This window comes from Rhinolophus ferrumequinum, chromosome 28, assembly GCF_004115265.2.
Source record: "Rhinolophus ferrumequinum isolate MPI-CBG mRhiFer1 chromosome 28, mRhiFer1_v1.p, whole genome shotgun sequence".
Classification (NCBI taxonomy): Eukaryota; Metazoa; Chordata; class Mammalia; order Chiroptera; family Rhinolophidae; genus Rhinolophus; species Rhinolophus ferrumequinum.
The window spans coordinates 3,749,470-3,777,061 of NC_046311.1; the positions used below are offsets into that span (position 1 = coordinate 3,749,470).

A 27,592-nucleotide genomic window follows, 5' to 3' on the forward strand; every position below is an offset into this window, starting at 1 on the left:
CGGCAATGTTTGTTTTAAGGATTAAAGATAGTGGAGGAGCCTGTAATTCCCAGAATCATTTGTTCCTTTGCTGGCAGCCAGCACCACATTTGTTATTCTATTTTCCCAAGCCCCTGACAATACCGCTCCAGACACGTCGGTTTGATGGTATCATCCAACGGAAAAGTCTGATGCTTCCCCTACCCGGCAGGCAGTCTCACTGGCTTCACCGAGGGAGCCCTGGGCCCTGTGTTCTCAGCACCCCTTTCCCTCCTCTCTCTTCTCTCGCATCAGCCTTGAGGCCCATGATCATTTTCTCCTTTTTTTCTGTTTCTTTGTTTGTTTGTTTGAAGTACTACCGTGACCCCACCACCATCAGCTTTATCTGGCACAGTCAAGAAACGGGCTACCTCATGTGAGTAAATTTTGAAAATAATGGCTTTCAAGCACTTAAACTTGATACATTTTAAAAACAGTTTTATTAAGTTATAACTGACACACGATAAACTGCGTGTATTTAAAGTGTACAACTTGATCTGTTTTGACGTTTGCACACATCCGTGAAACCATCACCACAATCTAGATAATGAACATATCCATCACTCCCAGAAGATTCCTCCTGCGCCCCCCCCTGCCGCCATCCCCCTTCCCAGCAACCACCGGTCTGCCTTCTAAACACATATTTAATGCAGAGCTGTCTCACCGACTTCCCCACTTGGAAACAGAGTGTGATCAATGGGATTGTTCCTTGATTCAGCATGATGGTTAACGTTACTGAAAGCCATGTCCTCAGATGTCGTGGAGAGACATAGGACTGTTTGCCCTGAACACTAAATGGCTCCATTGTTGCATTGCCATGCCTGGCTGTTTGGGGTTGGGGAGTTTCTCGCTCGCTGCCAGCTGTCTCGGTGCACAGTTCCCAGCAGACGACTCCTGTCGCCTGGCACGCTGCACACCGCCCACCTCCTGTGCCATTCCCATTCCTCACTCTGGATCAGTGGTTCTCAGCTAGGGACAGTTTTGCCCCCCAGGGGACATTTGGCAATGCCTGGTGACAATTTTGTTTGTGCTAATGGGTGTGGGGGTGCTGACACCTTGCGTTTTGAGACCAGGATGTTGCTAAACATCCTACAATGCACAGGACACTTCCCACGAAAAAGAATGATCCAGCCCAAGATGTCAGTGTGCCGAAGTTGAGAAACCCGTTCCGGAAAACAGAACTGGTTGGAAGAGTCAACAAGAAGTCACGATAATTAGCTGTTTCACTTTTCTGAATCGAGGAAGGAAGGGCAGAGGCCTCCTGGAGCTGCAAGGCCACATAGTAGGACAGATTCAGGAAGACCCTGGCGGTCTCAGGTACCTCCTTCCGGCTCTACCTGAGCGGGCTTCCTGGGGACAAAGGCGAAGGCCCTCGCCTGAGGCACCAGGGCCCAGCACTCAGCACGTGCTCGATGAATGTCTGTCACACTAGACTGCTCACCTGTTAGGTGCCCAGTTCTGGGTAGCACTGGCTGGGCTTTGAAGGCGACGCAGAAGACACAGAGGCAGAAGAAGGGAGCCATTAAACCGACCAGTGAATCTGGGATTCGGCAGAGCCAGTTACTAAAAGGTAAGTGCAGACCCACCCCTGTAACTGGGAGGACGAGGGCTGGCCATGCCGGGCTCCTGTCCCCACCGGACCAGGTGCATCGCCACCAAATCCCTCCTAGCTCCTCCCCCCGCCCACAGACACCCTGTTGGCCTGTCATACAAAGGAAGTTTTCCCAAAGTGGTTTAGCCAGAACTGGAAGGGTCCTGCCTTGGGAAGGGATAGGAGGGGCTGAGGTGCCCTAGCGGTGGTCAGGACGGACTCCAGGGATGCTGGAGCTAAATGGTGAAGTGTGGCCATGCTTTATTCAATTTTGCATGACTTCGAGGTTCAATTATTTTATTATAAAAGAGATTATAGACATTCTTGAAAATGTGGGTAAGCAAGAAGAAAACAAAAAAGCTTGCAAATCCCACCCTTTCAGAGAAAACACCACTTATATTTTGTTGTGTGCCCTCCTTTGCATGTATGCATGTGGTGTAGACATTTTGATGAAAACCAGGTGTGGGTGCTGCTGCCGAAAGCTTTGTTTGAGGAGCCTGAAAGCGGGGAAGAGGTTTTGAGAGAAAGGGACCCCCCAAGAGCATTCCAGTGGGACACGGGGAGTTCCTGGAGTGAGGTTGACCTGGTAGATTTAACTATAGGCCTAGGGTTGCTCTTGGGAGCCTCCCAGGTCAGCCCCAAGTCCAAGGATAAAGAGGCATGGCTGGCTGGCCCCTTCCTCCCCGACCCCTGCTGCGAAGGTGGGAGGCCCTTCATAGCCCCTTCCTCCCTCAGGCCTTACCCAGCGGCCTGCTCCTGCCCACCAGTCGTCCTCCCTCCCTCGTCACCCCACGTGGTGTCCCCATCCTGTGGACTGCTGTTAGATCTAATAAACTGTGATCCAGAGGCCCTTGGGCTCCTAAGTCAGGGGACCTGGGCTCCAGGTGCTTTCGCTCCCTCGGCCTTAAAGCCTCAGCTGAACCCTTGGGGGTGATAAAGAGAATAATACAGGACTTGTTCCAGTGGCTAGCAGTCACCAGACGAGGCAAGCTTGGGACCCTCCAGAGGGCTGTTCCCTCCAGAGGGGTCTCAAGGAGAATGGCTTCCAAATTCTTTTTAGCAACAGAGTTGTAATAAGATACAATCACACGTGAAACCCTAAAATAAGAGAGGGACAAAGGTGGGAAGCTCAGGGCGAAGCAAGGCCCGGTGCTCACTTGCTCAGTGCTCTCCTCTCCCCTGTGATGCACGTCTGAGCAACACAGTTCAAGGATTCTGCCTCTGCCAAAGGCAGCCTTGCTGGGCCAGCCTGGCGGGGATGAACTGGGAACTCCCATGCCTCTGCTGCGGGTGGCATCCATCTGAGACAGAGCTCTTCCTTCCTCCTCTTCCTCCTCAGACCCACTGCTCCCCTGCAGCCCAGCCTCCAGGATGGGTGGGGCACCTAGAGGCAGCCAGTATTGCTTTCTGTCCGGGTTGACCTTTCTTCTAGGCCAGAGGACAAGTGGGAAGGGCACTGAAGACTCCGAGACTAGGTGGGGCCAGTCCTGTCCCACGTTTCCCTCAATGGGATTCTCTTGCTCACAGACTAAGGAGAAACCGTGACTCACTTCCTGCTTCAATCAGACTATAGAAGTATTTTTTCCCAAGAGTGGCTGGCACTGTGGTGGGGGCTACCCCAGGGTGGCCCCTACGATCTTAGCTCCTTATCGGGGCAAGTTCCCTCTCCCAGAGGGAGCCAACCGGACTTATGTCCCAGCCCACCTTTCAGGACCCCACATTCTTCTGAAGTTTCCGGTTTTTGCAGAATTTGTAAGGGTGCCCAAATGGTATCTTAGCCCATTAGTTGAATATTATCTCCATTTTACAGAGGGGTAAGTTGAGGCTCAGAGTTAAGTAATATGTCTAAGGTGGCATAATGGAAAAGAGTGCTACAGGGATATGAAACCAGGTTTGTTGGTTGACTTGTCACATAGTGAGTCCTTAGGAATATTACTACAACTCTCTGGCCTTGGTTTTGTGCTGTGTAAAATGTAGACAGTGATACATAAAAGGTGCCTAAAGGAAAATGTATTTATACCCTCATGGGGGTTGTGGTGAGGAAGAAATGAGTTACATGGAAAGAGCTCAGAACAGCACCTGGCTCCTAGTAAGCACTGGGCGGTGTTCGTTTTTATCATTGTCCCCAAACCTGTGTTAAGGAGGCCACAGGATAATACTGTGCTGCCACGTTATCTCACAGTGAACAGGAAGGGATGGGCAGAGACTGCTCTGTGACCTTGGAATAACCTAGCCTGGGGAGCTCTTGGCCACATTTCCCCTCTTTTCTTTCTCAGCTCAAGCAAGGGCCGCCTCGCCAAGTAGCACAGACGTTTTCTAGGGCAGGAACCCAGGGAGGGAGGGGAGTCGGCTGGTATATTGCAAGTACTGGGATCCAGACTCTGCCAAAGCCCCACACCTCTTCCAGGCTCTGAGGCCTGCTGGTTTGGTACCTTGGGCAAATTATTTAAGCTTTGTGCGCCTCAGTTTGCTTATCTGTAAAATGGGATTAATAATGTCAGCTTGAAAGGATTATGTGGATTAAATAATGTACATAAGGAGATAATGTAAAGTGACTGGCCTGGTGCCTGGCAGGCGGTTGGTGTTCAAAAAAAAAAAAAAGTTAAAAGGAGGTGGGCTTGTTCTGCTTATCCACCTGTATATATAGATGCAAATAAGACCGTGGCTTTAACAGTAGGTCCCGTGGTTTGCTGGCTGCTGTGAAGTCCGACTGCAGGTGGGGTGTCCCACGTCTGTCATCCAGGGCACTTACCCGGTCATGCCCAAATTCACGGCTCAGGAGTGGGAAGTGGGGAGAGGAGAGGGCGAGCTCCCCAGGATCCAGCCGAGACTGGGCGCCGAACGACTCAAGCCCTTCCCTACCCAGGCCCAGGGTTCTAAGTTCGGGTCTCCGCGCCGCCCGCCCGGGAGTTAGCTGCGCTAAGAGCCGAGGGCCTGGGTGCGGGCAGTGGGGCCCGGCAGCCCCGCTTCCTACCCGCAGCTACCGGGAACCGGAGGCGGCGGGCGCCCCAGGAGGCCGTAAGGCAGCCGCTCAGGCCCCGGCGGCATGGGCGGCGGGACCGGGACCGCCGCGGCCGGGAGCGCGGAGGTGGCGCCGCGCGGGGGAGGGGCGCGGCGGCGGAGGAGGAGGAGCCGGGGCCGCCGCAGCCGCTGACAGGACCGGAGTAAACAAGCCGCGCCGCCGCGGCCCGGCCGCTGCCCCCGCCCGCGCCGGAGCCCGAGCCCAGGCCGAGCCCTGCCCTGGTCGCCGGCCGGGCCGAGGCCGCGCCGCCGCGCCTCCCGCCTCCGCGCGGTGACGCTACTGCCGGGCGCGGGGAGCGCGCCGAGCCCAGGCCCCGCCGCCGGGCTCTCTGCTCGGCCAAGGGGCGCCCGAGCCGCCGCGGCGCTCGCCTGGAAAAGTTTCCCCGCCCGGGCTCCCCAGGGTAAGCGGCCAGGGCGCGGGGCCCGAGGAGCCGGAGCCGGGCCCAGGGGAACCGTTGGACTGGGCCCTCTGCGGGAGGAGCGGGCTCCACGGCCCCGGCGCCCCGCCGGGGAGGGTCAGAGGCGCTGGCGCGGGGGCCCCCGGGCCCGGCTGTCGGAACTGACTCCGGGGCTGGCCGCGAGGGTGGAGCCGCGGGGAACAGGCAGGGTGCCCGCAGCCCACCTGAGCGCGCGCCCGCCTCGGCCCCGGCCCTGCCCGCGCCGGTACTTTTCCGCTGGGGCCGGGGTGAGCCCTCTGACCTCAGGAAGCGCTGCGGGGCCCCTCCGGGGGCGGGATGGGGACAGAATTCCAGAGCCGCCCGGCGCTCCCGCCTCCCCGCCGTCCTCCGGGGGCCGCCGCCGACTCGCCCCCTCCGCGCCTGGGGAGGGAGGAGCAGCTGTTCGGAGGGCGGGGGGGTTGTTCCGGGCCGAGGCCTCGCCCCCGCCCGCACACCTGGGCGGCCAGAGACTCAGGTACGCGACCCGCGGCGCTGGAAGGCCGGCTCAGGTAGGTTCTGGGGCTGCCTTCCACGGAGGCCTGGCCGAGGCCCCTACTGCCCCCGTGGGGTGGCTGGACTGAGGGGCGGCCTGCTTGCTAGACAGGTCTGACAGCAGTCACTTAGCTCAGAAGCTGTTTCCCGCCGTCCCCTACTCCCTCGCCCCTGGGGGATACAGACCCTCATTAGGTGGAGGGTGTTGGAATTCTCTCAGACTTGGGCACTGCGAGGGAAATTCGGTGATGTGGCTTAGGAGCGCTGGGCAGCTGCTGGCCAGGTGTGGACAGGCGTAGGAGCGTGGCCAAGCCTGACCCGTCTCAAGCACGGTGGCCCCAGTGTTAGTATTTACTTACTATATCGGGCTTTCACATAAGATTTGATATCTCTTTTAAAAAAAAAAAATTCTGTGGCTTTAAAAAAAGTTTGAGAACCTCTGGTCTAGCAGTTTTTACCACCAAGGAAACTGAGGCTCAGAGAGGAAGTGCCTTAGATTACACGGCAAATGTGAGTTGAACAGAGACGAAGTCACAATTTCAGGGGAGCCCTTCAGTGCCTGTAACAGGACCTGGCTTTAGTGTCCTTCTGCTGGAAGGACACACTGGATCGAGTTTCCCAGGCAGCTCTGTCTGCACCAGACCCCCAGTGTCTGGGAAGCAGCAGGGGGATCTGGGGGGAGGTTCTGTGTGGGTACCTCGGAGTGGCTGTGTCGGGAGGTTCCTGGGGCTGGGCAAAGGGCTTCTTTGCCTGAGGGAACACAGCCAGGAAGAGCACGCACAGCTCTCTCTGGCCACAGCCCGGAGCTGAGTCCCATGTGAGAGGGTATCACGGGGCGGCAAGAACTGGAACTCAGGGTGAGTCAGAGTCTGGGATGGTGGGGAGAAACCCATTCATTCATTGTTTTCAGCTCCTGCCCTCTTGGGAAGGGGGTGGTCGTCGCTCCCTCCCTGATGCTGAGGCAGGGCTCTCTGGGGGGCACCAGGGCTCTGTGGGAGCCATATCCCTCGCCCCATAGCTGGGAATCCTGGGCAGAGGGAGCACGCCCTTGCTTGGGGATTGTTTGGTTGTGCCTGAAGCCTGCTTCCTTTCCGGGTGCTGCAAGGTAATTAAATAGTTGGTTAATCACCTTTAAAACCAAGCAGCTGCTCCCTCCACAGTCAGGCGGAACCTGGGCTAGACCCAGATGAACCCAGTCTTGGTTTGGGGGGGCTCCAGCAGGGCTCACAGCACTGTGGTGGTAATGGTGGGGCTTTGCATGACATCTGGACCCAAGAGGCAGTTATTGTGGTGGCAAGGGGGAGAATAGGCCTCATTCCCATCCTGCTCTGCCCCTAGGGCCCCATATCTTCTGTTGAATGAGGGGCTTGGAGTCCCTTCACCCCCTAAGGCCAGAAATCTGGCTGCCCAGCCAGTGCTCAGACTGGCTTTCTGGAACTTGGCCCCCCGAGGCATCCTGGGGCTGTGGCTTCCAGGCCCCTCTGGGAGCCCTGTGGACGCTGCCCCTCGGGGTGAGCAGGAGCTAGCTGCATTGTGGATGCCTCCTGCCATCAGCTGTCAGGTTATTTTGGTGTAAACTGAAAATACTTCAGGAACTGTGTTGAGTCCCCGCAGCCTGCATGGTAGGACCGCAGCAGGAGCAGAAGTACAGCCCCTGGAGAAGCGAGGGGTTCCCAGTTCCCAGGACCCGGGGAGCTTAACTTTGCCGCCTGGCAGAGTGGCCTCCTTTGGGACTGAGCCATGGGAGTGGTGGGGCAACTGGGGCCCTGTGGCCAGACACTGTACAGAGACAGAGTACCCCCAGCAGTCCCTCTGGGACCTCCCCCGGCTTCTCCCCACCCCAGGGGCTTAGCTTCTGGCTAGTCAGGGGCCCTATGTGGGGACAGTTATGTGGCCCCAGGCAGAGAGGTCCCACTCTCTGTTTGCTGAAGGAAGAAAAACAACACACGGACTATTGATTCAACCTCACCTTGGCGCTCCTGGCTCAGCAGCCAGTGTTTGCCCTGACTGCCCGGCTCGGATTACGCAAGGCTGGTGGGGGCTGGTGGGCGTGGAGATAGCAAGGGGACTGCTGGGGGCCTCCAGGCCCAGGCCCAGGCGGGACAGGACTGGGCGGCCCCAGCGTTCCCCAGGAAACAGTAAAAAAGAGCCTGGCCCCCTGACTTTGATGATGGCCGAGGGTCTAGGCCATAGAGGGAGGGGAAGGCACTGCGATCCCTTGTTCTCAGCCCCCAAAGCCCCTATCCCACCTAGGGTCTCCCACTTTTTCTTCCCAGGGGCTGTGTGTCTTTGCAAATAATTCTCTAGAGCTGGGTTTGCTTGGCTGAACCAGGAAACCTCTAGTGAGCTGTGTAGATAGATGCTGCCCATTAAGAAACTTTAAAAAGCCAACATTTTATTCCTTTATAAAATATACTTAGGTAATTTGGAAAGCATACAATGACACAAAGAAGGAAATAATTACTCGTAATTCTCACCATCTTGGGAGAACCATTGTTAACATTTTAGTGTGCTTCTAGATTTTGTGTTGTGGTTACACATAAATATACGTACATGGATAAATGGTTTTTTAAAAACAAAATGGAATCACATGTACATACTGTGATTCCATACACACCCATCTTTTATACTTTGATTCTGGTGAGAATTTATTTAGTTGTTTCTGATTTTGAGTGATTCAAGCTTTGATATTCTTCCCACTTCCGTATTCTCGGAAAGTGACTTGTGTGCATGTGGGGGGGAAGGAGGGGTCTATTTGCCCATCTATTCGGCTGACCTTGGGGTGCTGGGTTTTTAACCCTCTCCCCAGAGCCCCTGTTCAGTCCTGGATTGAGCCATGGGGTGGGAAGGCAGCTTTATTTTAGCCCATGGCTGTGAGGGACTGATTCTCTTTTCCTTTCTCCCCCTTGTTCCTCTCAGAGCCGTCAGCCCTCATCCTCCTGCCGCAGCCCTGCCAGTCTCGGCCCCATGCCCCCGCCAGTCAGCCCCGGGCCACAGGCAGTGAGTTGACACGTGGGAGCCAAGGCCCTGTGACCAGGCCAAGGAGACAAGGGCTCCGGGGTCCCAGCCACTTGTCCGCCCCCCATGGAGCTGAGGCCCTGGTTGCTATGGGTGGTAGCAGCAGTGGGACCGTTGGTCCTGCTGGCAGCTGATGCCCATGGCCAGAAGGTCTTCACCAACACCTGGGCTGTGCACATCCCTGGAGGCCCGGCTGTGGCTGACCGCGTGGCACGCAAACATGGCTTCCTCAACCAGGGCCAGGTAGGTGTTCTTAGCACGTGCTGGCCTAGGCCTATGACATTTCAGGAGGAGGGCGGGATGTGGGGCGGTGAGGGCAGGCGTTCTGGCACCAGAACGGGCTTGTCTTCTCGGGCATGTTCTGGATGCCCGGGAGATGGGCGCAGTGGCTTGCCCGCTCTTTGGGCTTCTCGCATAGGACCAGCATACCTCAGGAACAGGGAGTCCCCCTTGGTTCCCTGCACCTTGCTGGGTCCTGGGCAGGGAGCAGATGACCCTCCACCCCCTGCCATTGTGTGCCTCCCCTTGCAGCCTGTTGTCCTCCCCCGGCCCCCCCTCCCCTGGAACTGACAGATGGAAAGCCCAGCTCAGTCTCCCTGCTCTGTTGCAGATCTTCGGCGACTATTACCACTTCTGGCATCGAGCTGTGACAAAGCGGTCCCTGTCGCCTCACCGCCTGCGGCACAGCCGTTTACAGAGGGAGCCCCAAGTGAGTGCCGCCCCAGCCCCTCCTGCTGCCACCTCCTCTTGCTGCTCTCAGGAGTGCCTCTCTCTTCCTCCCTCTCTGCCCACACCATCTCTTCCTCACCCCCTCACAGGTACTGTGGCTGGAGCAGCAGGTGGCAAAGCGACGGATCAAACGGGACGTGTACCAGGAGCCCACGGACCCCAAGTTTCCCCAGCAGTGGTACCTGGTATGTTGCCTCCTTGGGTCCTGGGCCCTCCTCTGTAGCTGCACCCACCTCCCCACTGAGGGGTCCCCTGGGTGCTTGAGGGAGGCTGACTTTGAGGCCTCCTCTCATTCTTCTTCTTTCTGTCTACTGAGCAGTCTCTCCCTAGCCCTCCCGCTAAGCCTGGGGGTGCCCTCCCAGAGTCCTTTCCACTTCCACCGAGCCCAGACAACAGTGGTGGCATGTTAGCAGCAGGGGTGAGTGGAGGAGGAGGTTTCGGGGATGTGAAGAGATTCTTCAGGGTACCCTGGCCTCACACAGCCCAGCATGTCTTGTAAGTGCCGGGGCAATGGGGGGGGTGTGTCTCCGCAGTCTGGTGTCACCCAGCGGGACCTGAACGTGAAGGAGGCCTGGGCCCAGGGCTACACGGGGCGCGGCATTGTGGTCTCCATCCTGGACGACGGCATTGAGAAGAACCACCCGGACTTGGCAGGCAATTATGTGAGCAGGTTGTGGGGAGGCAGTGATCCCCAGTGAGCGTGTCTCGGGGTGGCCCCGTTCTGCCAGCATGCTGAGGCTGCTCCCGACAACAACCGCATGTTTTCCAGGACCCTGGGGCCAGTTTCGATGTCAATGACCAGGACCCCGACCCACAGCCTCGGTACACACAGATGAATGACAACAGGTCAGAACCAGCAGGCCCTGGCCTCCGCCTCCCTCCTCCCCTTCCGCCCAGGGGGAAGGGCGGAGCCTGGGTTCAAACATGCGCTGCGGCTGTGGCTGCCGCTGCCTGAGAGGCTGACGTCTTTCCCCCAGTCCTGGTCTGACTGGGTCTCTACGGGAGGGTTTGCTCAGGGCAGAGGTAGCCACAGGCTGAGTGGAGCATGCGGGAGGGGGCTGTGCTCCCATGTGGGACAGAGGTCATGGGTGGAGTGGCCGCTGACCCTTCTCAGGCTGCACATGCCAGGCTCTGTCCACCATTAACGCTGTGCTTTTGGCCCTGGCAGGCATGGCACACGGTGTGCGGGCGAGGTGGCCGCGGTGGCCAACAACGGCGTCTGTGGCGTGGGTGTGGCCTATAACGCCCACATTGGAGGTGGGTGTGGGCCTCGGCCACCCTGTCGTTGGGAGGGGTTTCTCTCTGCCCACTTCCCATCTGGCCAGTGCCCATTTTCCCACTGTGGATCCTTTTGACCACATGGCTATTCCTTAGAAGATTCTTAGCAACTCAAATTGCTGAACCACCCATGCTAGTGGCCCTGTGCTGTGGGGTGGTGAGTGTTTCTTAGCAGGAGGCGACAGCCTCACCGCCCACTCTGAGTCCTGATACAGCAGGCCTTCACCAGCACACTTTTGGAAGCCCAGAGATGTGCTCGGGCCCAGACTGTGTGGGTGAGGGCAGGGTGTTCTCCTTTCCCCCTCCCCCGGTCTTGTCTTGGAGCGGCAGAGGCAGGCCAGGCCGTTAAGGGTTCAGAGTGTCCCAGCGCCAGCCTCTGCCCGCCCCCCCCATCGTCTGGGTGCAGGGCTGGGTGTGCTGCAGGGCTTGCCCCTGGCAGCTGAACCCACGTAGCATCCCTTTCCCCGCCACCCTCTGCGGCCAGGGGTGCGCATGCTGGACGGTGAGGTGACAGATGCAGTGGAGGCACGCTCGCTGGGCCTGAACCCCAACCACATCCACATCTACAGCGCCAGTTGGGGCCCCGAGGATGACGGCAAGACCGTGGATGGGCCAGCCCGCCTTGCTGAGGAGGCCTTCTTCCGGGGGGTCAGCCAGGTGAGGCGGGGGTCCAGGCCCAGTCTCTGGGGGCGTGCTGGGCACTCTGTTTTCCATAGTTTTCTTCCTCTTGTTTTTCTGTTCCTGTTTATTTTTTTTCTTTGGTTTAACCTTAATTTTACGCAAAGCACATTTATTAAAACAGTAAGGCACTAGAAGGACAGGAAAAGCGCAAAATAATTTGAAATCACCCATAATTCCACTACCTGGAATCACCACTCTGAGCATTTTGGTGATGGTCCAGGTCTGTTTTTTGTACGTAGACAGACATACTTGCATGTATACCTGACCCACCAGGGGCCTCACCTGGGGTGGGGAGTAGATAGAGGGTCCCTGAGAACGAGGCCCCAGCCTTTCCAGTCTCCACCAGTGTCTCTTCCCATCAGGCCTCTCCCACATACTGTTCTCCAGTGACCCAGCCCACTCTGTCCACAGGGCCGTGGGGGGCTGGGCTCCATCTTTGTCTGGGCCTCGGGGAACGGGGGCCGGGAACATGACAGCTGCAACTGCGACGGCTACACCAACAGCATCTACACGCTGTCCATCAGCAGCGCCACGCAGTTCGGTAACGTGCCCTGGTACAGCGAGGCCTGCTCGTCCACACTGGCCACGACCTACAGCAGCGGCAACCAGAATGAGAAGCAGATCGTGAGTTTCGCCCAGGCCGGGGCCGGGGTTTGGGCTGGGGAATGGGGCTGCTTGCTGGCTCCGCCCAAACCCACTTCAAGTGGCTGGGTGACAGGGGCTCCGGCATCGTGGACTGGGAGCTGGCAGGGCTCTTTACGACTCTTGGGGGCCATGGAACCTTCTGGGAAACCCCTGAGAAATACAGACTCCCCTGAAAACAGTCGTTGCCCTTACTGATCTCCAGTCCCTGGTGCCGTCCCATGTTCCTTGGGAAACTGAGGCCCACAAAGGGCCGGACATTGGCCTGTATGCAGCAAGGCAACGGCCGGGGCCCAGGGGCCGTGGCCCTGACTCGCCACACCAGCCATGGTGCCAGAGACTGGCCAGAGGAAGGGCAGGCAGGTGACCTCCCTGGTCCCCTCCACCCACCACTGTTCTCCGGGCAGGTGACCACTGATTTGCGGCAGAAGTGTACGGAGTCGCACACGGGCACCTCGGCCTCTGCCCCGCTGGCAGCTGGCATCATCGCTCTCACCTTGGAGGCCAAGTAAGCGCCGGCCGGGGCGGGGGCTGAGGGGCAACTCTGTCCTCATCAGTGCCCTCTGCAGGGCAGCCCTTGGTCCCCAGCTTCTCTCCACAGACACTGAACCCAGCCTTTCCCTCCTTTGCAGTAGGAACCTCACCTGGCGGGACATGCAGCACCTGGTGGTACAGACCTCAAAGCCAGCACACCTCAATGCTAACGACTGGGCCACCAATGGTGTGGGCCGGAAAGGTGGGGACAGGGGAGCTCAGTGGGCTGGATTGGGGGGCGTCGATGAGGGGCACACTGTGCCTCCCAGCTCACCCCACCTTCCCCACCCCACAGTGAGCCACTCGTATGGCTACGGGTTGTTGGACGCGGGTGCCATGGTGGCCCTGGCCCAGAACTGGACGACAGTGGCCCCCCAGCGGAAGTGCGTCGTTGACATCCTGGCTGAGCCCAAGTGAGGGCCGCACCCTGGCTGGGAGGGGGCGGGTGAGACCTGAGGATGCAGGGGGCGCCCACGGGTCCCTCTGGCCAGGCTGACGGCCGTCACTGCTCTGCACAGGGACATCGGGAAGCGGCTGGAGGTGCGGAAGACTGTGAGCGCCTGCCTGGGGGAGCCCAGCCACATCACGCGGCTGGAGCACGCTCAGGCGCGCCTCACCCTGTCCTACAATCGCCGTGGCGACTTGGCCATCCACCTCGTCAGCCCCATGGGTACCCGTTCCACCCTGCTGGCCGCCAGGTGCTTGCCCTGTCCCCTGCCCAGCCCATCCCCATGTCCGCGTGCGTTCATTCATCCACTCACACAGCCCGAGGGCCAGCAAACACTCTCCGTGGGGACACTCGGCATTTTGGGAAGGATGATTTTGTCCTGTGGGAGTCCCATATTGCAGGAATCCCTGATTACACCCACCAAGTGCCACATCTGTGTGCCTTCTCATGCGCAGTGCCCTTGCATATTTCCAGAATTTTCTGGTTAAGAACATCTGGCCTCCTGGGAATCAGAGCCAAGAGGCATTTCCAGCCCAGTGTGGGGTTGGTGGTGCCCTGGGGGAGGGTGTGTGGTCCTTCTGTGGTGGGCGTGGTGTTCCCAGTGGGGTTCCCCCAGAGGCTTCAGACGGCTATGTGCACCCCGCTCCCCCAGGCCACACGACTACTCCGCAGATGGGTTTAATGACTGGGCCTTCATGACAACCCATTCCTGGGACGAGGACCCCTCTGGCGAGTGGGTCCTGGAGATTGAAAACACCAGCGAAGCCAACAACTACGGTATGGGTGGCACTTGAGGGCTGGGGGACCAAGAGGACAGCCAGCAGGGTCTGGATGCCCCCTCACTCCGGCCTCCTCCCCCACCCGGAATAGGGACGCTGACCAAGTTCACCCTTGTGCTGTACGGCACGGCCCCTGAGGGGCTGCCCGCGCCCCCTGAGAGCAGTGGCTGCAAGACTCTCACATCCAGCCAGGCCTGTGTGGGTCAGTAGTGGGTGCTATTGGGGTTTGGGTTCTGAGGCTGGAGGGCAGAGGGTGCCTGTCTTGAATGCCAGCTCTAGGCAGAGGAGCGGTCTGGAGGGACACGAGGGCCCTTGGGTGACACGATACTGTGTCTGGGAGCTCCTGGGGACTGGGGACTGGGCTGCCCGGGTCCTGGGCTCATTGCCCCAGGGCTGTGGGCAGCTTCGCCAATGCCCGCCATTTCTCCCATGCCCACAGTGTGCGAGGAAGGCTTCTCCCTGCACCAGAAGAGCTGTGTCCAGCACTGCCCGCCAGGCTTTGCTCCCCAAGTCCTCGACACACACTACAGCACCGAGAATGATGTGGAGACCATCCGCGCCAGCGTCTGTGCCCCCTGCCACCCTTTGTGTGCCACCTGCCGGGGCCCAGCCCCCACAGACTGCCTCAGTTGTCCCAGCCATGCCTCCCTGGACCCTGTGGAGCAGACATGCTCCCGGCAAAGCCAGAGCAGCCGAGAGTCACCACAGCGGCCGCCCCGGCCACCCCTGGGGGGGGAGGCGGAGCCGCGACCTCGGGCAGGGCTGCTGCCTTCACACCTGCCTGAGGTGGTGGCCGGCCTCAGCTGCGCCTTCATCGTCCTGGTCTTCGTCACCGTCTTCCTGGTCCTACAGCTGCGTTCAGGCTTCAGCTTCCGGGGGGTGAAGGTGTACACCATGGACCGTGGCCTCATCTCCTACAAGGGGCTGCCCCCCGAGGCCTGGCAAGAGTGCCCGTCCGACTCAGAGGAAGATGAGGGCCGGGGCGAGAGGACCGCCTTTATCAGAGACCAGAGTGTCCTCTGACGAGCGCCTGTGGCTGCCCCTTCAAGCCCCCCCTCCTTGGGCACTTTTTAATTCACCAAAGTATTTTTTTATCTTGGGACTGGGTTTAGACCCCAGCTGGGAGGCAGGAGGGGCAGAGACAGCTTCCCACCCTACTCTTGGGCCTCCTGGCTGCCTGAGGTGGGGCCCCAGGACCAGCTGGGGGACAGGGGAGGGCCTCACCCCTCCCCAGTACCCCCTCCATGTGGAAAAAGGAGTGAAACCTTCAGGGCAGCTTTCTAGGGTCATCCGGACCCCAGCCAGAGTTCCTTGCAGAGTGAAGAGGGGCAGCCCTTTTGGGATTCCTGGCTCGGCTGCAGCTCTGGCCCCTTCCCTGTCCCTCTAAAGCAATAACGGTCCCCATCCAGGCAGCAGGGAGGCTGGCCTAGGGGGTATGTGAAGGAGGAGGCCACCTCTCCAAGGGCTTGTGCATCCCTGACCCGGAACCCCACCTCTGGTGACCCTCAGGCAGAAGCAGTGATGGAAGGAAGGGACCAAGGCCAGGCAGGTGCTTCCAGGGTGCGCGTGTGACACATGTATGTGTGTGTGTCCCTTTCACTACAGCTGGTTGCCCGCTGAGCGAGGCTGGCCCAGGTGAGCCCCACGCTGGTGTCCTGACCGTCCTCCCCTCCCGCCAGGGCCCAAGTCCCTGTTTTCTGAGCCCGGGGCTGCCTGGGCTGTTGGCACTCAGTCCTGGAGCCCCTGGGTGGGTGGTGGGGAGGGACGGTGGCCCAGCCGGCCTCTCCGCCTCCAACCCGATGCTGCTTTCCCCTGTGGGGATCTCAGGGGCTGTTTGAGGATATATTTTCACTTGGTGATTATTTCACTTAAGATGCTGATTTTTTTTTCTTTTTTTTTTCTTTGTTTTTTTTGTTTTTTTTGTATTTTTCACGGGGGTAGCAGCTGGACCACCCACCTTCACACACCCACTGTCCACCCTGCTGTTCCCCCAGCTGCCCTGGCCCTGAGGTGTGGGGGGTTACAACATGTTGCTGGGGAGTGAGGAGAAACTGAGCCCCAAGTTCTGATGAGGCAGGCCAGTTAGGCCCTAGGAAAGGGGGATTGCTGTGGGAGAGGCGAGCGGTTGTCCGTGTTTCAGATGGGGCTCGTGCCAAGGGCTCATGGGTCACTGGTTCTCCGAGTGCCAGGGGTGGGCAGGCGGTGGCACTCTGCCCCCTCCAACACTGTGCCCTGGCGGAGAAAGCACTGACCTGCCCTGCCTCCCAAGTTCCCCTCTTCTGACGTGCCTTTTGCACCCCTCCCATTAGGACAATCAGTCCCCTTCTGTTTGGGAGCCCCCTTTCCTTTCTCTCCCCGAGCTCCTCCTGGCACCCACTCACCTGCCCCGGGGTGCGCTCTCACCCCCACCTCCTTGTGGCCAGCCCGGCTGGTTTTGTAAGATACTGGGTTGGTGCACAGTGATTTTTTTCTTGTAATTTAAACAGGCCCAGCATTGTTGGCTCTATTTAATGGACACGAGATGATGTTAGAGGTTTTAAAGTGATTAAACATGCAGACTATGCAAACCAGGCCTGGTCTCCGGTATGGTGATACTGTTCTTTCCAGGACCCTGGAACTGCATCCGGGGTGGAGGTGGGGCTGGGAGGGCATTAGATGCCCGCTGTGATGTCCTGCCTGCCTCGAGATGGGCCCAAGACAGGACTTCAAAGTCTGCTGAGAGGTTCCAGGGCCTCCTTCAGCAAACGGGGGGTGCAGAAGGAGACAGCAGCTTGGAAACAAGCCCCAGGGGTTGGGACAAGCTGAGCACGTCCACCCCCCCAGCACTGGTCTCAAGCAGGGTGGAGAATAACAGCCTGTGTTGTGTCCCTGTTGCCCAGGGTCTCCCTTGACTGAATTAAATGGCCTGTCCTCCAGCTGTAGGGCCAGGAAGGCCTGGGTGTTGCTGGAGAGAGCCTGAGTCCCGGCGTGTATAAACTCCCTTCCTCTCCACTCCCCAACCGCACCCCTCAGGTTTCTTTTGGGACAGGAAGCCCCTGCCTAGGGTAAGGGAGTGGTGATGGTCCGTTAGGACCTGCGCCTGAGAAGCAGGCCTCTCCCAGGTAGACGAAATTTTATTCAAATACAGACTGGTGTCTGAGCTCGTTCTGGGGAATCCATGGAGTGGGGAGGACCTGGGCCAGGCTCTGCCTTACTCTCTGGGGTACCAGGCTGCTGCTAGGACTCCCCACCTGCCACTGGACCCCCAGGCTCAGAGGCCCAGCTTCTGCCCGCAGGCTCACCCTGTGCCCTGGCACCAACCCCACCCCCCCTCTACCTCCCCCACCCTCCTGTGTCCCTGTCCCAGGCCCTGGGGAGTGCTGGCCCAGGCTGCCCTCCTCCGGCCATTCTTCCCCTGCCCCTCCTCCCTTCCGTTTCCGTGGCCTTGCGGGCAGGAGACAGTGGGCAGGGGGGCCGGCAGGCTGGAGGCTCCTGCCCGCCCCTTCCCCTCCACTGGCCCGCCCCAGGGCCTGGGCCAACTGAAACCACCGGAGGAGGAAGCATCGAATCAGGAACTGGCCGGTTGGCTGGGCCTGACTCGGTCCTAGGTGGCCCCCGGAGCAGCTGCCCCAGCAGTAACTCCTGCCAGAGGCCCAGGAGGCGGTGGGCAGTGGCCAGGCAGGCGGACACCAGACCAGGTGGGGCAGGGGCGGCCGCAGGCTCAGGGCCCAGGCTGTGGCTGCCTGGGCTGCACTCTGGCTGGGGCAGGCTTGGCCCTACCAAGGGCCCTGGGCACACGCCCCTGCAGCGGGTACTGGGAAGGGCCCAGGGAGGGAGCCTCTGGGTGGTTCCTGTTCCAGGGCTGGGAAGGGGAACCCTGGTGCCAGGCCTCAGCCTGGGACACAGGAAGCAGTGAGGGCCAGTCCCAGGCCAGGTCTGCGTTTTGCACCTGCGGCTGCATTTCAGCAGGACAGGCCCCCACCTCCTGCCTGTCTGCAGCTCCTGGTGGCCCCGGCTTCCCTGCCCTACCCCCCATGTCTCCAGCAATGGCGTGTCTTCTCTCTGTTCCCAGGACTGCGCTATGGGCTTCTCTTCGGAGCTGTGCAGCCCCCAGGGCCACGGGGCAGTGCAGCAAATGCAGGAGGCCGAGCTCCGGCTGCTGGAGGGCATGAGGAAGTGGATGGCCCAGCGGGTCAAGAGTGACCGGGAATACGCAGGGCTGCTGCACCACATGTCCCTACAGGACAGTGGGAGCCAGAGCCGGGGCGGCCCCGACAGCCCCATCAGCCAGGTGGGCTTCCGTGGGGCCTTAGGCCTCCTCACCTCCTTCCTGCCCTTGCCCCAGGAATTCCTGAGGGTTTCTGGGATATCTGTCTGCCCCTTCCTTTTCCAAAGCCCCCTGGGGAGGGTTGGAGATTTGACAGGCCCAGGCCTGGGAGCCATTGCCCTCTGCACCCTGTCTCTCCCCTCCATGCCGCAGTCCTGGGCAGAGATCACCAGCCAGACGGAGGGCCTGAGCCGGTTGCTGAGGCAGCATGCGGAAGATCTGAACTCGGGGCCCCTGAGCAAGCTGAGCCTGCTGATCCGGGAGCGGCAGCAACTGCGCAAGACCTACAGCGAGCAGTGGCAACAGCTGCAGCAAGAGCTCACCAAGGTGGGTGGGTGGCCTGGGGCTCCACCAGGTCGTTTGCGCCTGCATTTTGAGCCTAAAAGGGCTGGTTTTGCACAAGGGCCCCTGGATTCACAGGGAAGTGGAAGTCCTGACCGCAGGTCTGCCCCTAGGGCCTGCTCCAGTTCTGCCGCAGCTTCCTTCCCGCCTTGCCCCACTTGGGCTGGCCTGTAACAGGGTCTGTCGTGTGCATTTTCTGTCACCCTACTGTGTGCCTGGGCAGAGTGTGGGAGTGGTCCAGCCATTGCCTGGGAGAATCACGGGATCTGTGACTCACCTCCCGCACCAGCTGGCTCTAGGGGCTGAGAGACTGACAGGAATGAGGGCTAATCTGTCTTCCCTTAGCCTCGGTGGGCCCCTCCATGGGCCCCAGAGACACCACAGGGCAGCAGTGTGGCCCTAACACAGAGGTTAAAGACTATAGCTATGTGGTCGCCCTGTCTATATTTGAATCCTACCCAGCTCCACAGTCTAGAGGCTGTGTGATTAGAGCTATATATGTGCTTCAGCCTTAATTCAACGTGTTGGTCAGCGCCCCCCACCCCCACCACCCCATTCAACCAGCGCAAAGCCTTGCCTTACCACGGACCCACAGCGGCCCCTGGTGGCCAGTCTCCACCACGCCTCTCTCTCCCCAGAAGCTTATCTAAAACCAGGGTTGGCCTGTGTTTATAGGTAGTTTTACTAGGACACAGCCACGCCACTTGTTCTCACATTACCTATGGCTACTATAGAGTTACAGTGGCAGAGCTGAGGAATTGCAGCAGAGGCTGTATGGTCCATAAGCCTAAAATGTTTACCAGCTAGCCCTTGAAGAAAAAGACTCATCTAGTCTATACATTTAGCTCAGTTACAGATGGGGAAACTGAGGTTCAAAGGAAAGGGATGGAACCGGCCCAAAGTATCCCAGTGCATAAGCAGGGGAACTGGGATGAGAACTCTAGTCTTGATCACCTGTTGTTCCTGCCACCAGGAACCATTTGTAGGACTTAGTGCAAAATGAAAATGTGGGTCCCTTGATCAAAGACTATCAAGAATTTCAAAATGGCTTCAACAGAGCATTACACCAAGCACAGAGCCCTTCTAAGTGTGGAGCTGTGTACACAGACTGCACAGGCCACACTCCTGCAGCTGTCCCCTGCCTGCCACCACATACCCTTCTAGGCCAAGGAGGGGCAATTGTAGCCGCCCCATCCACTCTTTGCCTCCCACAGGGGCTTGGCCTCCACCCAGCTCCTCTGACCCTAACCTCAGCAACAGACATCAGGCCCCAGAAGTCTCCAAGCCCTTCTTGGAGAATGGGCTTGGATGTGCTACCTGTGTGGACTGCAGGACCTGTCCAGCACTTCACCTTGGGCAGGACTCTCCCATGCCCTGGGGGATCTGCTGACCACATTGTGTCTGCTCTCTGCCCAGACCCACAGCCAGGACATTGAGAAGCTGAAGAGCCAGTACCGATCCCTGGCACGGGACAGTGCCCAGGCCAGGCGCAAATACCAGGAGGCCAGCAAAGGTATGTGGCTTCCCTCAGCGGCAGGGAGAGAGTCCCAAGCCAGCCCGCCTGTCCAGAGGTGCCCACGCCTCTGTGCTGTTACCCACACTCCTCTCCCGTCACCTACCAGACAAGGACCGCGACAAGGCGAAGGACAAGTACGTACGCAGCCTGTGGAAGCTCTTTGCTCACCATAACCGCTACGTGCTCAGTGTGCGGGCCGCACAACTGCACCACCAGCACCACCACCAGCTTATGCTGCCGGGCCTGCTCCAGTCGCTGCAGGACCTGCACCAGGAGATGGCATACATCCTGTGAGCCCAGACCCCACCCCGACCCCATCACCCTGCCACCTGACCCAGAGGCAAGGTCCAGAAAATTCAGTCCTGTAAGAGTGATGGTCAGGGAATCATATGAGAATGGTCCGGGGCTGAGAATTAGAGTCACTCAATTTATATGTGAATTTCATTATTCCAGGGCCCCTGTTGCAGGGCTTTATTATATTTATTGAGCACCGTGCTAAGCTGTGGGATACAGCAGAGAAAAACAGATAAAAATATCTGCCCTCTAAGATTGTTCATGTTAGTGGAGAGAGAAAAGAAAGTCAATAAGTAAAACAGAAAGCATGTTAGAAGTGATAAGTGCTATGGAGAAAAGTAAAACAAGAAAGGGGGATTGGGAGGTATTCTTAAATAGAGTGGTCTGAGAAAGCCTCAAAGGTACAGGAGTGAGCCAGGGGATGTTGGGAGAAAGGCCATTCCAGAGAGAGGGAACAGCAAGTGCAAAGGCCCTGAGGTGGGAGAGTGCCTGAAATCAGGGAATAGCAAGGAGGCTGGCGTAGCCCATGCGGAGTGAGGGAAGGGCCGAGTCAGACATGAAGCCTGAGGAATCCAGGGGCTGCTGGATGATAGAGGCTCCCACAGGTCATTGTGAGGACTTTGTCTGTATTGAGAATAGACTTCATGGGACAAGGATGAGGGCTAGGGAGACCAGACATGGTGGCTGCTCCGGAAATCCAGACCACAGCCCATGGCCACTGGGACCCAATGGAGGGAAGAAATGATCAGGTCCTGGATGTATTTGAAGGTGGAGCCAGTGGGATTTCCTTACAGACTGGAAGTGGGGTGTGAGGATGAGGAGTCAAGGATGGCTTCACGGATTTGCCTGGAGCGCCTGGAAAAGGCACCCTCCACTAGCTTATGTGGAGAAGGCTATGGGAGAAATGGGTTCAGGAGACAAGAAAAGGCATGCCGTTTTCACCCAGTGGAGTTTGGTGTCCAGTGGGACGTTTTGAGTAGGTGGATAGATAGATACTTGCGAGTGGAGCCCTGGGGAGGTGCTAGACTGGAGACGTACATGTAGGGTCACATCGACGGCTTGTGTGTGCTGGAACCCGGAGCCCTGCTGCTGGGCCGGCTGCTCGGGGCAGGCACGATTGTAGCTTGCATTTAACTAGTACGTTGTGTGTACTACACACACTGCACACAGATCTCACTGGGCCCTCGTTACAATTCCCAGCACCCCTGTCACACATAACAGGAAGTGAAGACCAGAAGACATTCAGTCATTTGCCTGTGGTCATTTGGCTGGTAAATGATGAGGTGGGGATTCAACCCCAGGGCTGAGTGCGAACCCAGTGTCAGGGGCCTCGAACTCCCCAGCCTTGCCCAGCCTCACGCCCTGCTGACCAGGGTTTCCGTCTGGGGCAGGAAGGAGATCCTGCGGGAATACCTGGAGATTAGCAGCCTGGTGCAGGACGAGGTGGTGGCCATTCACCGGGAGATGGCTGCAGCCGCCGCTCGCATCCAACCCGAAGCCGAGTACCAGGGCTTCCTGCAGCAGTATGGGTAAGCCCTGCCTGCCCCTGCTGGGCATCAGGGACGCTGCTTGTTCACTGACAGGGTACTGCCCCCACCGCAGGTCCACTCCTGATGTCCCACCCTGCGTCACCTTTGACGAGTCACTGCTTGAGGAGGGTGAACCCCTGGAACCCGGGGAGCTGCAGTTGAACGAGCTGACGGTGGAGAGCGTGCAGCACACGTGGGTGGCGTGGCGTGGGGCCAGCCGTGGACGCTGTCCACACACAGCTGGGGTCGGGTGTCCGGGCTTGGCTTGGCTCTGCAGGGGTGCACCTGAGGGGCCAGCTCTAACACTGCCCTTCCTTCGAGCACAGGCTGACCTCAGTGACAGATGAACTGGCTGCGGTCACCGCAGTGGTGTTCAGCCGGCAGGAGGTGGTCACCCAGCTGCAGCGCGAGCTGCGGAATGAGGAACAGAACATCCACCCCCGGCAGCGGTCAGTGGGTCCCACCTATTGTAGCCTTGTGCCCGCGCCCCACCCCACACACCTGCCCTGCAGCCAGCTGCAGGCTGAGCCCTCTCTCTGCCCCCTCCCACCTCCCACCTGCCTGTCTCCTTTCAGGGTTTACCTGCTGGGCAAGAGGCAGGTATTGCAGGAGGAGCTCCAGGGGCTGCAGGTGGCACTGTGCAGCCAGGCCAAGCTGGAGGCCCAGCAGGATCTTTTGCAGGCCAAGCTGGAGCAGCTGGGCCCCGGGGATCCCCCGCCTGTGCCGCTCCTACAGGACGACCGCCACTCTACCTCCTCCTCGGTGAGTGCCCTACTGCCCTCCGTGGTCACCTTGCTGCCAGCCCAGGCTGTGTCCTCATTTTCGCCCTCCCCCTCCCCAAGCCTGGCCACCCGCTGACGTCTGTCCCTGGCCTCAGGAGCAGGAGCGGGAAGGGGTACGGACGCCTACCCTGGAGCTCCTGAAGAGCCACATCTCAGGAATCTTTCGCCCCAAGTTTTCGGTGAGTGGCACCTGTCTGGGCCTGCGCCTCTGCCCTTCTCCAAGGGGTGGGCTGGGCCAGGGGTCTCAGACATGCCCCCACTGCACCCCGCCCACATGGTGTTCTGGTTAGCCCCTGGGTTGCCCTAAAGAGGAGGCTCTCTCCACGCCGCTTTTATTGGGGTGCCAAGCACCAACGTCCCCAGATCCTGCCACTCTCACACCCCCTTCTTCTCTGCCATCACATGTGCTGAAGGGACTCACAGCTTTAGTGACCCCATGGCTCTCCCTGCTCCAGGAGTGGTTGGGGGGCCGCAGCCTGGTGGAAAAGGCAAAAGTTTGGTTTGGGACCAGTCAGCCGGCCCCCCCATCCCAGCTGTGCCTGGGCCAGTCTATGGCCTGCTCTAGAGGCCTGCACACCGCTCTCCCTGCCCCTCAGGTGGTTTGGGAGACTGAGGGGCACGTGAAAGAGACCCCACTGACCCCTAGCTGGCCTAGTGGCCTCCCCTGATGAGCTGGCTGAGTGCCCCTACCCTCGCTCCTCCCTGTCCCTGCCCAGCTGCCCCCACCGCTGCAGCTCGTGCCAGAGGTGCAGAAGCCACTGCATGAGCAGCTGTGGTACCACGGAGCCATCCCACGGACAGAAGTGGCTGAGCTGCTGACGCAATCCGGGGACTTCCTGGTGCGGGAGAGCCAGGGCAAGCAGGAGTATGTGCTGTCTGTGATGTGGGATGGCCAGCCCCGGCACTTCATCATCCAGTCTGCTGACGTGAGTGGTGCCAGGACCCGCGCCCACCCTGCCCCACCCTTCCCTGTCACCAGAATGACCTTGAGAGGGTAGGAAGAAAGGGGCTGCTAGTCTTAGATGCTAGTCAGAGCTGCAAGGGGCCATGGAGACCACTTAGTCCCTATAACAGAACAGGCGTAAGTAGCATGGGTAGCAGGTGTGTTGGGCGCCATGAGGTCGTGCCTTCCTGCAGTGTCTCTGCCTCTCGTCCCAGGCAGGCCCTTTCTCCCTGCTACTCTCCCGCTCCCCTCCCAGGGCTCAGGCCCCCTCAGCAGTAGAGGCTGCTGACCCCAAGTTGCCCTGCCCTGCAGAACCTGTACCGACTGGAAGGTGATGGTTTTCCCAGCGTCCCCTTGCTCATTGACCACCTGCTGCAGTCCCAGCAGCCCCTCACCAAGAAGAGCGGTATTGTCCTGAACAGAGCTGTGCCCAAGGTGAGCCTGCACCCCACCGGCCCACACCACCCACCACAGGGTTTGGGGAGCGCGGGTTCAGGCCCACAGAATCGGGGCAGGAGGGGCTTTCCAGGTCTCTGGTCTACGGTCTGGGTACCACGCGACTCCTCACTCTCCAAGGGGTCAGCTCCCTCCTAGGTTTGGAATCCCAAGGCCACTCCCATTCCACTGGCTGGCGCTCACCCAGTAGGACCCCTGCCTGGTCCCTGAAGTCATCTGAGTGTAATCCAACCCCCATTTTACAGACTAACAAACTGAGGCTCCACGAAATGAAAGATGAAGCCTTGGTGGGGGACACGTGGTCCTTCCCAGGGCCCAGCATGCCTCTCTTTCACTGACTTCTGACCCCTCGCTCCTCGCCCCTCTTTCCCCCAGGACAAGTGGGCCCTGAACCACGAAGACCTGGTGTTGGGTGAGCAGATTGGGCGGGTGAGTTGAGCGCTCTGCCAGCCTCCTGGCTGCCTGCGTGCCTGCTCCGCCCCCCACCCCCAGCACTGCTGCTTTGCAGCCCACCTCCCCAGTCACACCGAGGTCCCCCTCACACAGCTCTCCTGCCTGCCTGTCTCAATCTGAGTTCCAGCTTGTACCCAGCTTCCCTCCTGGCCACCGCCATACACCGTCCTGCAGGAAACTGCGGGAAAAGTACCTGCCACCAGCAGCCCCACCCCACCTCACCCCACCGGCCCCTGCCTCCCCAGGGAGCTCTCGTGTGTATGGGGAGATGTACCCTGTTTCTGTGAGCTATAAAATACCTGCTTAGGAAAGAAGTCACTTTCCTGAAAATTGCAGTGCTTTTCCAACCCAAGTGAAAGTCATTTTTGGATTTTCATTTTTGGATGTCACTTTTCTCAGTGAATGTGGCAAGTCAGAGGTGACTTTCCCTGCCTGCTCGGGGAGGGTACCTGCTCGGTTCCCCAGCTGGGGGTAAACTAGAGAGCCTGAATGAGCAGGTCTGATTGTGGGCACAGTGGGTGAGGACAAGTGGGGACAAGGTGGGCTGTCCCCTGAGAGAAGGGGACTGTGGTCCAGGAAGACGGTTAGGAGCCCAGAACCATTTCAGGGGAACTTTGGAGAAGTGTTCAGTGGACGCCTGCGAGCTGACAACACCCTGGTGGCCGTGAAATCGTGCAGAGAGACACTCCCTCCTGACCTCAAGGCCAAGTTTCTGCAGGAAGCGAGGTAGGTGATACAATAACAGTCATGGTGGTTGTCCCTACAAAGGGCTCCGTGTGCATGGCATGATGTACAGCGCTTGACTTCTTTGGTGTCATGGGATCCCACAGCCCCCCATGCAGGCAGTACCCCCAGCCCCAGGGCTGAGGGCTCAAGGCTCAGTGACCCAACTGAGGTCTGCTGGTCTCAGAGGCCACGCTCGTCTCTTCTGCCGCCCTTCTCCCATCCTCCCTTGGGTTCCCTGGGAATCCCTGGGGCCTCCGGGGCTGGGGAGGGAATATGCAAGCCCCCAAGGTGGGAGCCTAAGCAGCAACACCCTCCAGGATCCTGAAGCAGTACAGCCATCCCAACATCGTGCGTCTGATTGGTGTCTGCACCCAGAAGCAACCTATCTACATCGTCATGGAGCTCGTGCAGGGTGAGTCGAGGGGACTGATCTCCAGCAGTGGGGCCCTCAACCCAGCTGGGTCTGCACCCCTGCATAAGGCTCAATAAGGCTTCCCTGGCCCACTCCCAGGGGGCGACTTCCTGACCTTCCTGCGGACAGAGGGCGCCCGCCTACGGATGAAGACTCTGCTGCAGATGGTAGGGGATGCGGCTGCAGGCATGGAGTACTTGGAGAGCAAGTGCTGCATCCACCGGTGAGTGCGGGCACGGCCTCGTGCTGCCCACGCCAGCCCCCCAGTAACCCCGCCCAAGCACAGGCCATGCTGTCACCCCGTGCCCCCTTTCCCGAGGGACCATGAGTCCTGGGCAGGGAGCGGCCCTTGTTCATGTCTATGTGTGGAGTCCCCAGCTCAGGGAGGTGACGGGTGCGGTGTGTGGTGGCTGAGTGAGCCCCTTTCCTGCTTTATCCAGGGACCTTGCTGCTCGGAACTGCCTGGTCACAGAGAAGAATGTCTTGAAGATCAGTGACTTTGGGATGTCGCGGGAGGAAGAGGATGGGATCTATGCCGCCTCAGGGGGCCTCAGACAAGTCCCCGTGAAGTGGACTGCACCCGAGGCTCTGAACTACGGTACCTGGGCCCTGTCTACGCTGGGCTGCAGGGCTGAGGCTGGGCGTGCCTCTGGCTGATGGACGTGGGTGGCTCACTCACACTGCCTCACCTCCTTGCAGGCCGCTATTCGTCCGAGAGCGATGTGTGGAGCTTTGGCATCTTGCTCTGGGAGGCCTTCAGCCTGGGGGCCTCCCCCTACCCCAACCTCAGCAATCAGCAGACTCGGGAGTTCGTAGAAAAAGGTAAGGCAACCCCACTGCATGACAGCAGCCCGACCCACGCGCTCATCCCAGTGCTATAGCCGGACTCTTCCGGGTCCCCTAACCTTCCCACTGGGGCAGAATAGGAATAATCCAGTAGCTGCCACCGAGTGTGCCAGGCCTTACATTACTTCATTTACGTCTCACAACAGGTGAGGTAGGGATGAGTATGGGGTGAGTATGTCCATTTTACAGAAAGAAAAACTGAGACTTACAGAGGTCATACAGCTAACACATGGTGGCTTTGCAATTGGGACCTCTGTGTCCTTGGGGCTCTCTGTGAGAAGAGTGGCTCCTTAAGAGCAGTGTAGCTTCAGCAGCTCCTCTTATTCACGGATGCCTTCGGGGGCTGCCTGGAGGCCTCAGACTCCCTCCTCATGCCAGGGTGCCATGCCTGTCCTCACAGGGGGCCGCCTGCCCTGCCCCGAGCTGTGCCCTGACGCTGTGTTCAGGCTCATGGAGCAGTGCTGGGCCTACGAGCCCAGTCAGCGACCCAGCTTCAGCACCATCTACCAGGAGCTGCAGACCATCCGAAAGCGGCATCGGTGAGGCTCGGCCCGCTTCTCAAGCCAGTGGCTTCTGTTGGCAAGATTATACCTCCTCCCCAGCTCCAGCTCACACCGTGGGACAGCCCTTCCCAGTCCTGGACTCTGGCCGCCGGCATCCATGCTGCCAGGGGGGATGCAGCTCCATGTCTGCTGTGCGTCCCCATTCCTGCCAGGGCCTCCTCTTCCGGGCAGAAGTAATAAAACTACTTGTGGCCGTCAAGTGCTCTTGGCACGTGCAGTCCTCTGGAGGGCAGGTCTTAGGAGTAGAGGGCCTGTGCTGCGTTTGTGGGGAAGAACAGGGCAGAACTGACATGGTGTGGTAGCCGTCGGATGTGAGATGCAGGAGAGAGGGAGAAAAATCAGGATGATACACAGGCTCTGGCCAGATGGTGGTATGCTTCCGGAAACAGGATTTCACGCAGAGGAGCAGAGCTGCAGGAGAATGGTGAATTTGGAGATGTGTTTGAGGGGCCTGCGGGGATGTTGAGTGTGACATATAATCTGGAAGCCCAGACGGAAGAAAAGGCTGGCACTTCAGGCCTGAATGGCATTAGCTTAGAGAGCAGCTGACACTACGAGTGTGTACAACAGTCATGTGAGATTCAGGAGAGAGGAGAGAGTTAGGAAAAGATAGAGCTCCACTCAAAGGAGACTGGAGTAGCTGAAGGGAAAGAAATTGCTTCTCAAGGAGTTTATCTCTCAGACAAGCTTACTGAGCAATGGGGGAGCAGAGCGTGAAGCTCTCACCTCCTCCCTTCAGCCCCCCTGAAATCTATC

At 59.1% G+C, this 27,592-nt stretch overlaps 2 protein-coding genes across 8 annotated transcripts; both read left to right on the forward strand.

Annotated features, from left to right (window-relative positions):
• Positions 1 to 1,215: 1,215 nt before the first annotated feature.
• On the forward strand, positions 1,216 to 16,239 carry FURIN (furin, paired basic amino acid cleaving enzyme). Of its 7 annotated transcripts, none has more exons than XM_033099922.1 (17): positions 1,216 to 1,588; positions 8,479 to 8,820; positions 9,188 to 9,286; positions 9,396 to 9,491; positions 9,626 to 9,724; positions 9,840 to 9,968; positions 10,076 to 10,152; positions 10,475 to 10,563; positions 11,069 to 11,241; positions 11,677 to 11,889; positions 12,315 to 12,415; positions 12,540 to 12,643; positions 12,737 to 12,854; positions 12,960 to 13,139; positions 13,542 to 13,666; positions 13,760 to 13,870; positions 14,108 to 16,238. In XM_033099922.1, exons 2-17 carry the CDS (start codon positions 8,644 to 8,646, stop codon positions 14,689 to 14,691), a joined length of 2,475 nt encoding a protein of 824 aa, XP_032955813.1. In that variant the 5' UTR covers positions 1,216 to 1,588; positions 8,479 to 8,643; the 3' UTR covers positions 14,692 to 16,238. The 7 variants fall into 7 exon arrangements, with proteins under 7 accessions (XP_032955813.1, XP_032955816.1, XP_032955817.1 ...); XM_033099925.1 differs by lacking the exon at positions 1,216 to 1,588 and adding an exon at positions 4,203 to 4,325; XM_033099926.1 differs by lacking the exon at positions 1,216 to 1,588 and adding an exon at positions 4,877 to 5,031 and having other exon boundaries at positions 12,543 to 12,643; positions 14,108 to 16,239.
• A 144-nt stretch (positions 16,240 to 16,383) lies between these two features.
• Positions 16,384 to 27,035, forward strand: FES (FES proto-oncogene, tyrosine kinase). The gene is made up of 19 exons (XM_033099928.1): positions 16,384 to 17,345; positions 17,720 to 17,938; positions 18,128 to 18,301; positions 19,733 to 19,829; positions 19,939 to 20,122; positions 21,518 to 21,655; positions 21,729 to 21,848; positions 21,982 to 22,104; positions 22,231 to 22,417; positions 22,533 to 22,616; positions 23,154 to 23,363; positions 23,693 to 23,815; positions 24,212 to 24,265; positions 24,897 to 25,015; positions 25,333 to 25,427; positions 25,527 to 25,650; positions 25,868 to 26,025; positions 26,127 to 26,249; positions 26,674 to 27,035. Exons 2-19 carry the CDS (start codon positions 17,729 to 17,731, stop codon positions 26,814 to 26,816), a joined length of 2,466 nt encoding a protein of 821 aa, XP_032955819.1. The 5' UTR covers positions 16,384 to 17,345; positions 17,720 to 17,728; the 3' UTR covers positions 26,817 to 27,035.
• Positions 27,036 to 27,592: the final 557 nt, after the last annotated feature.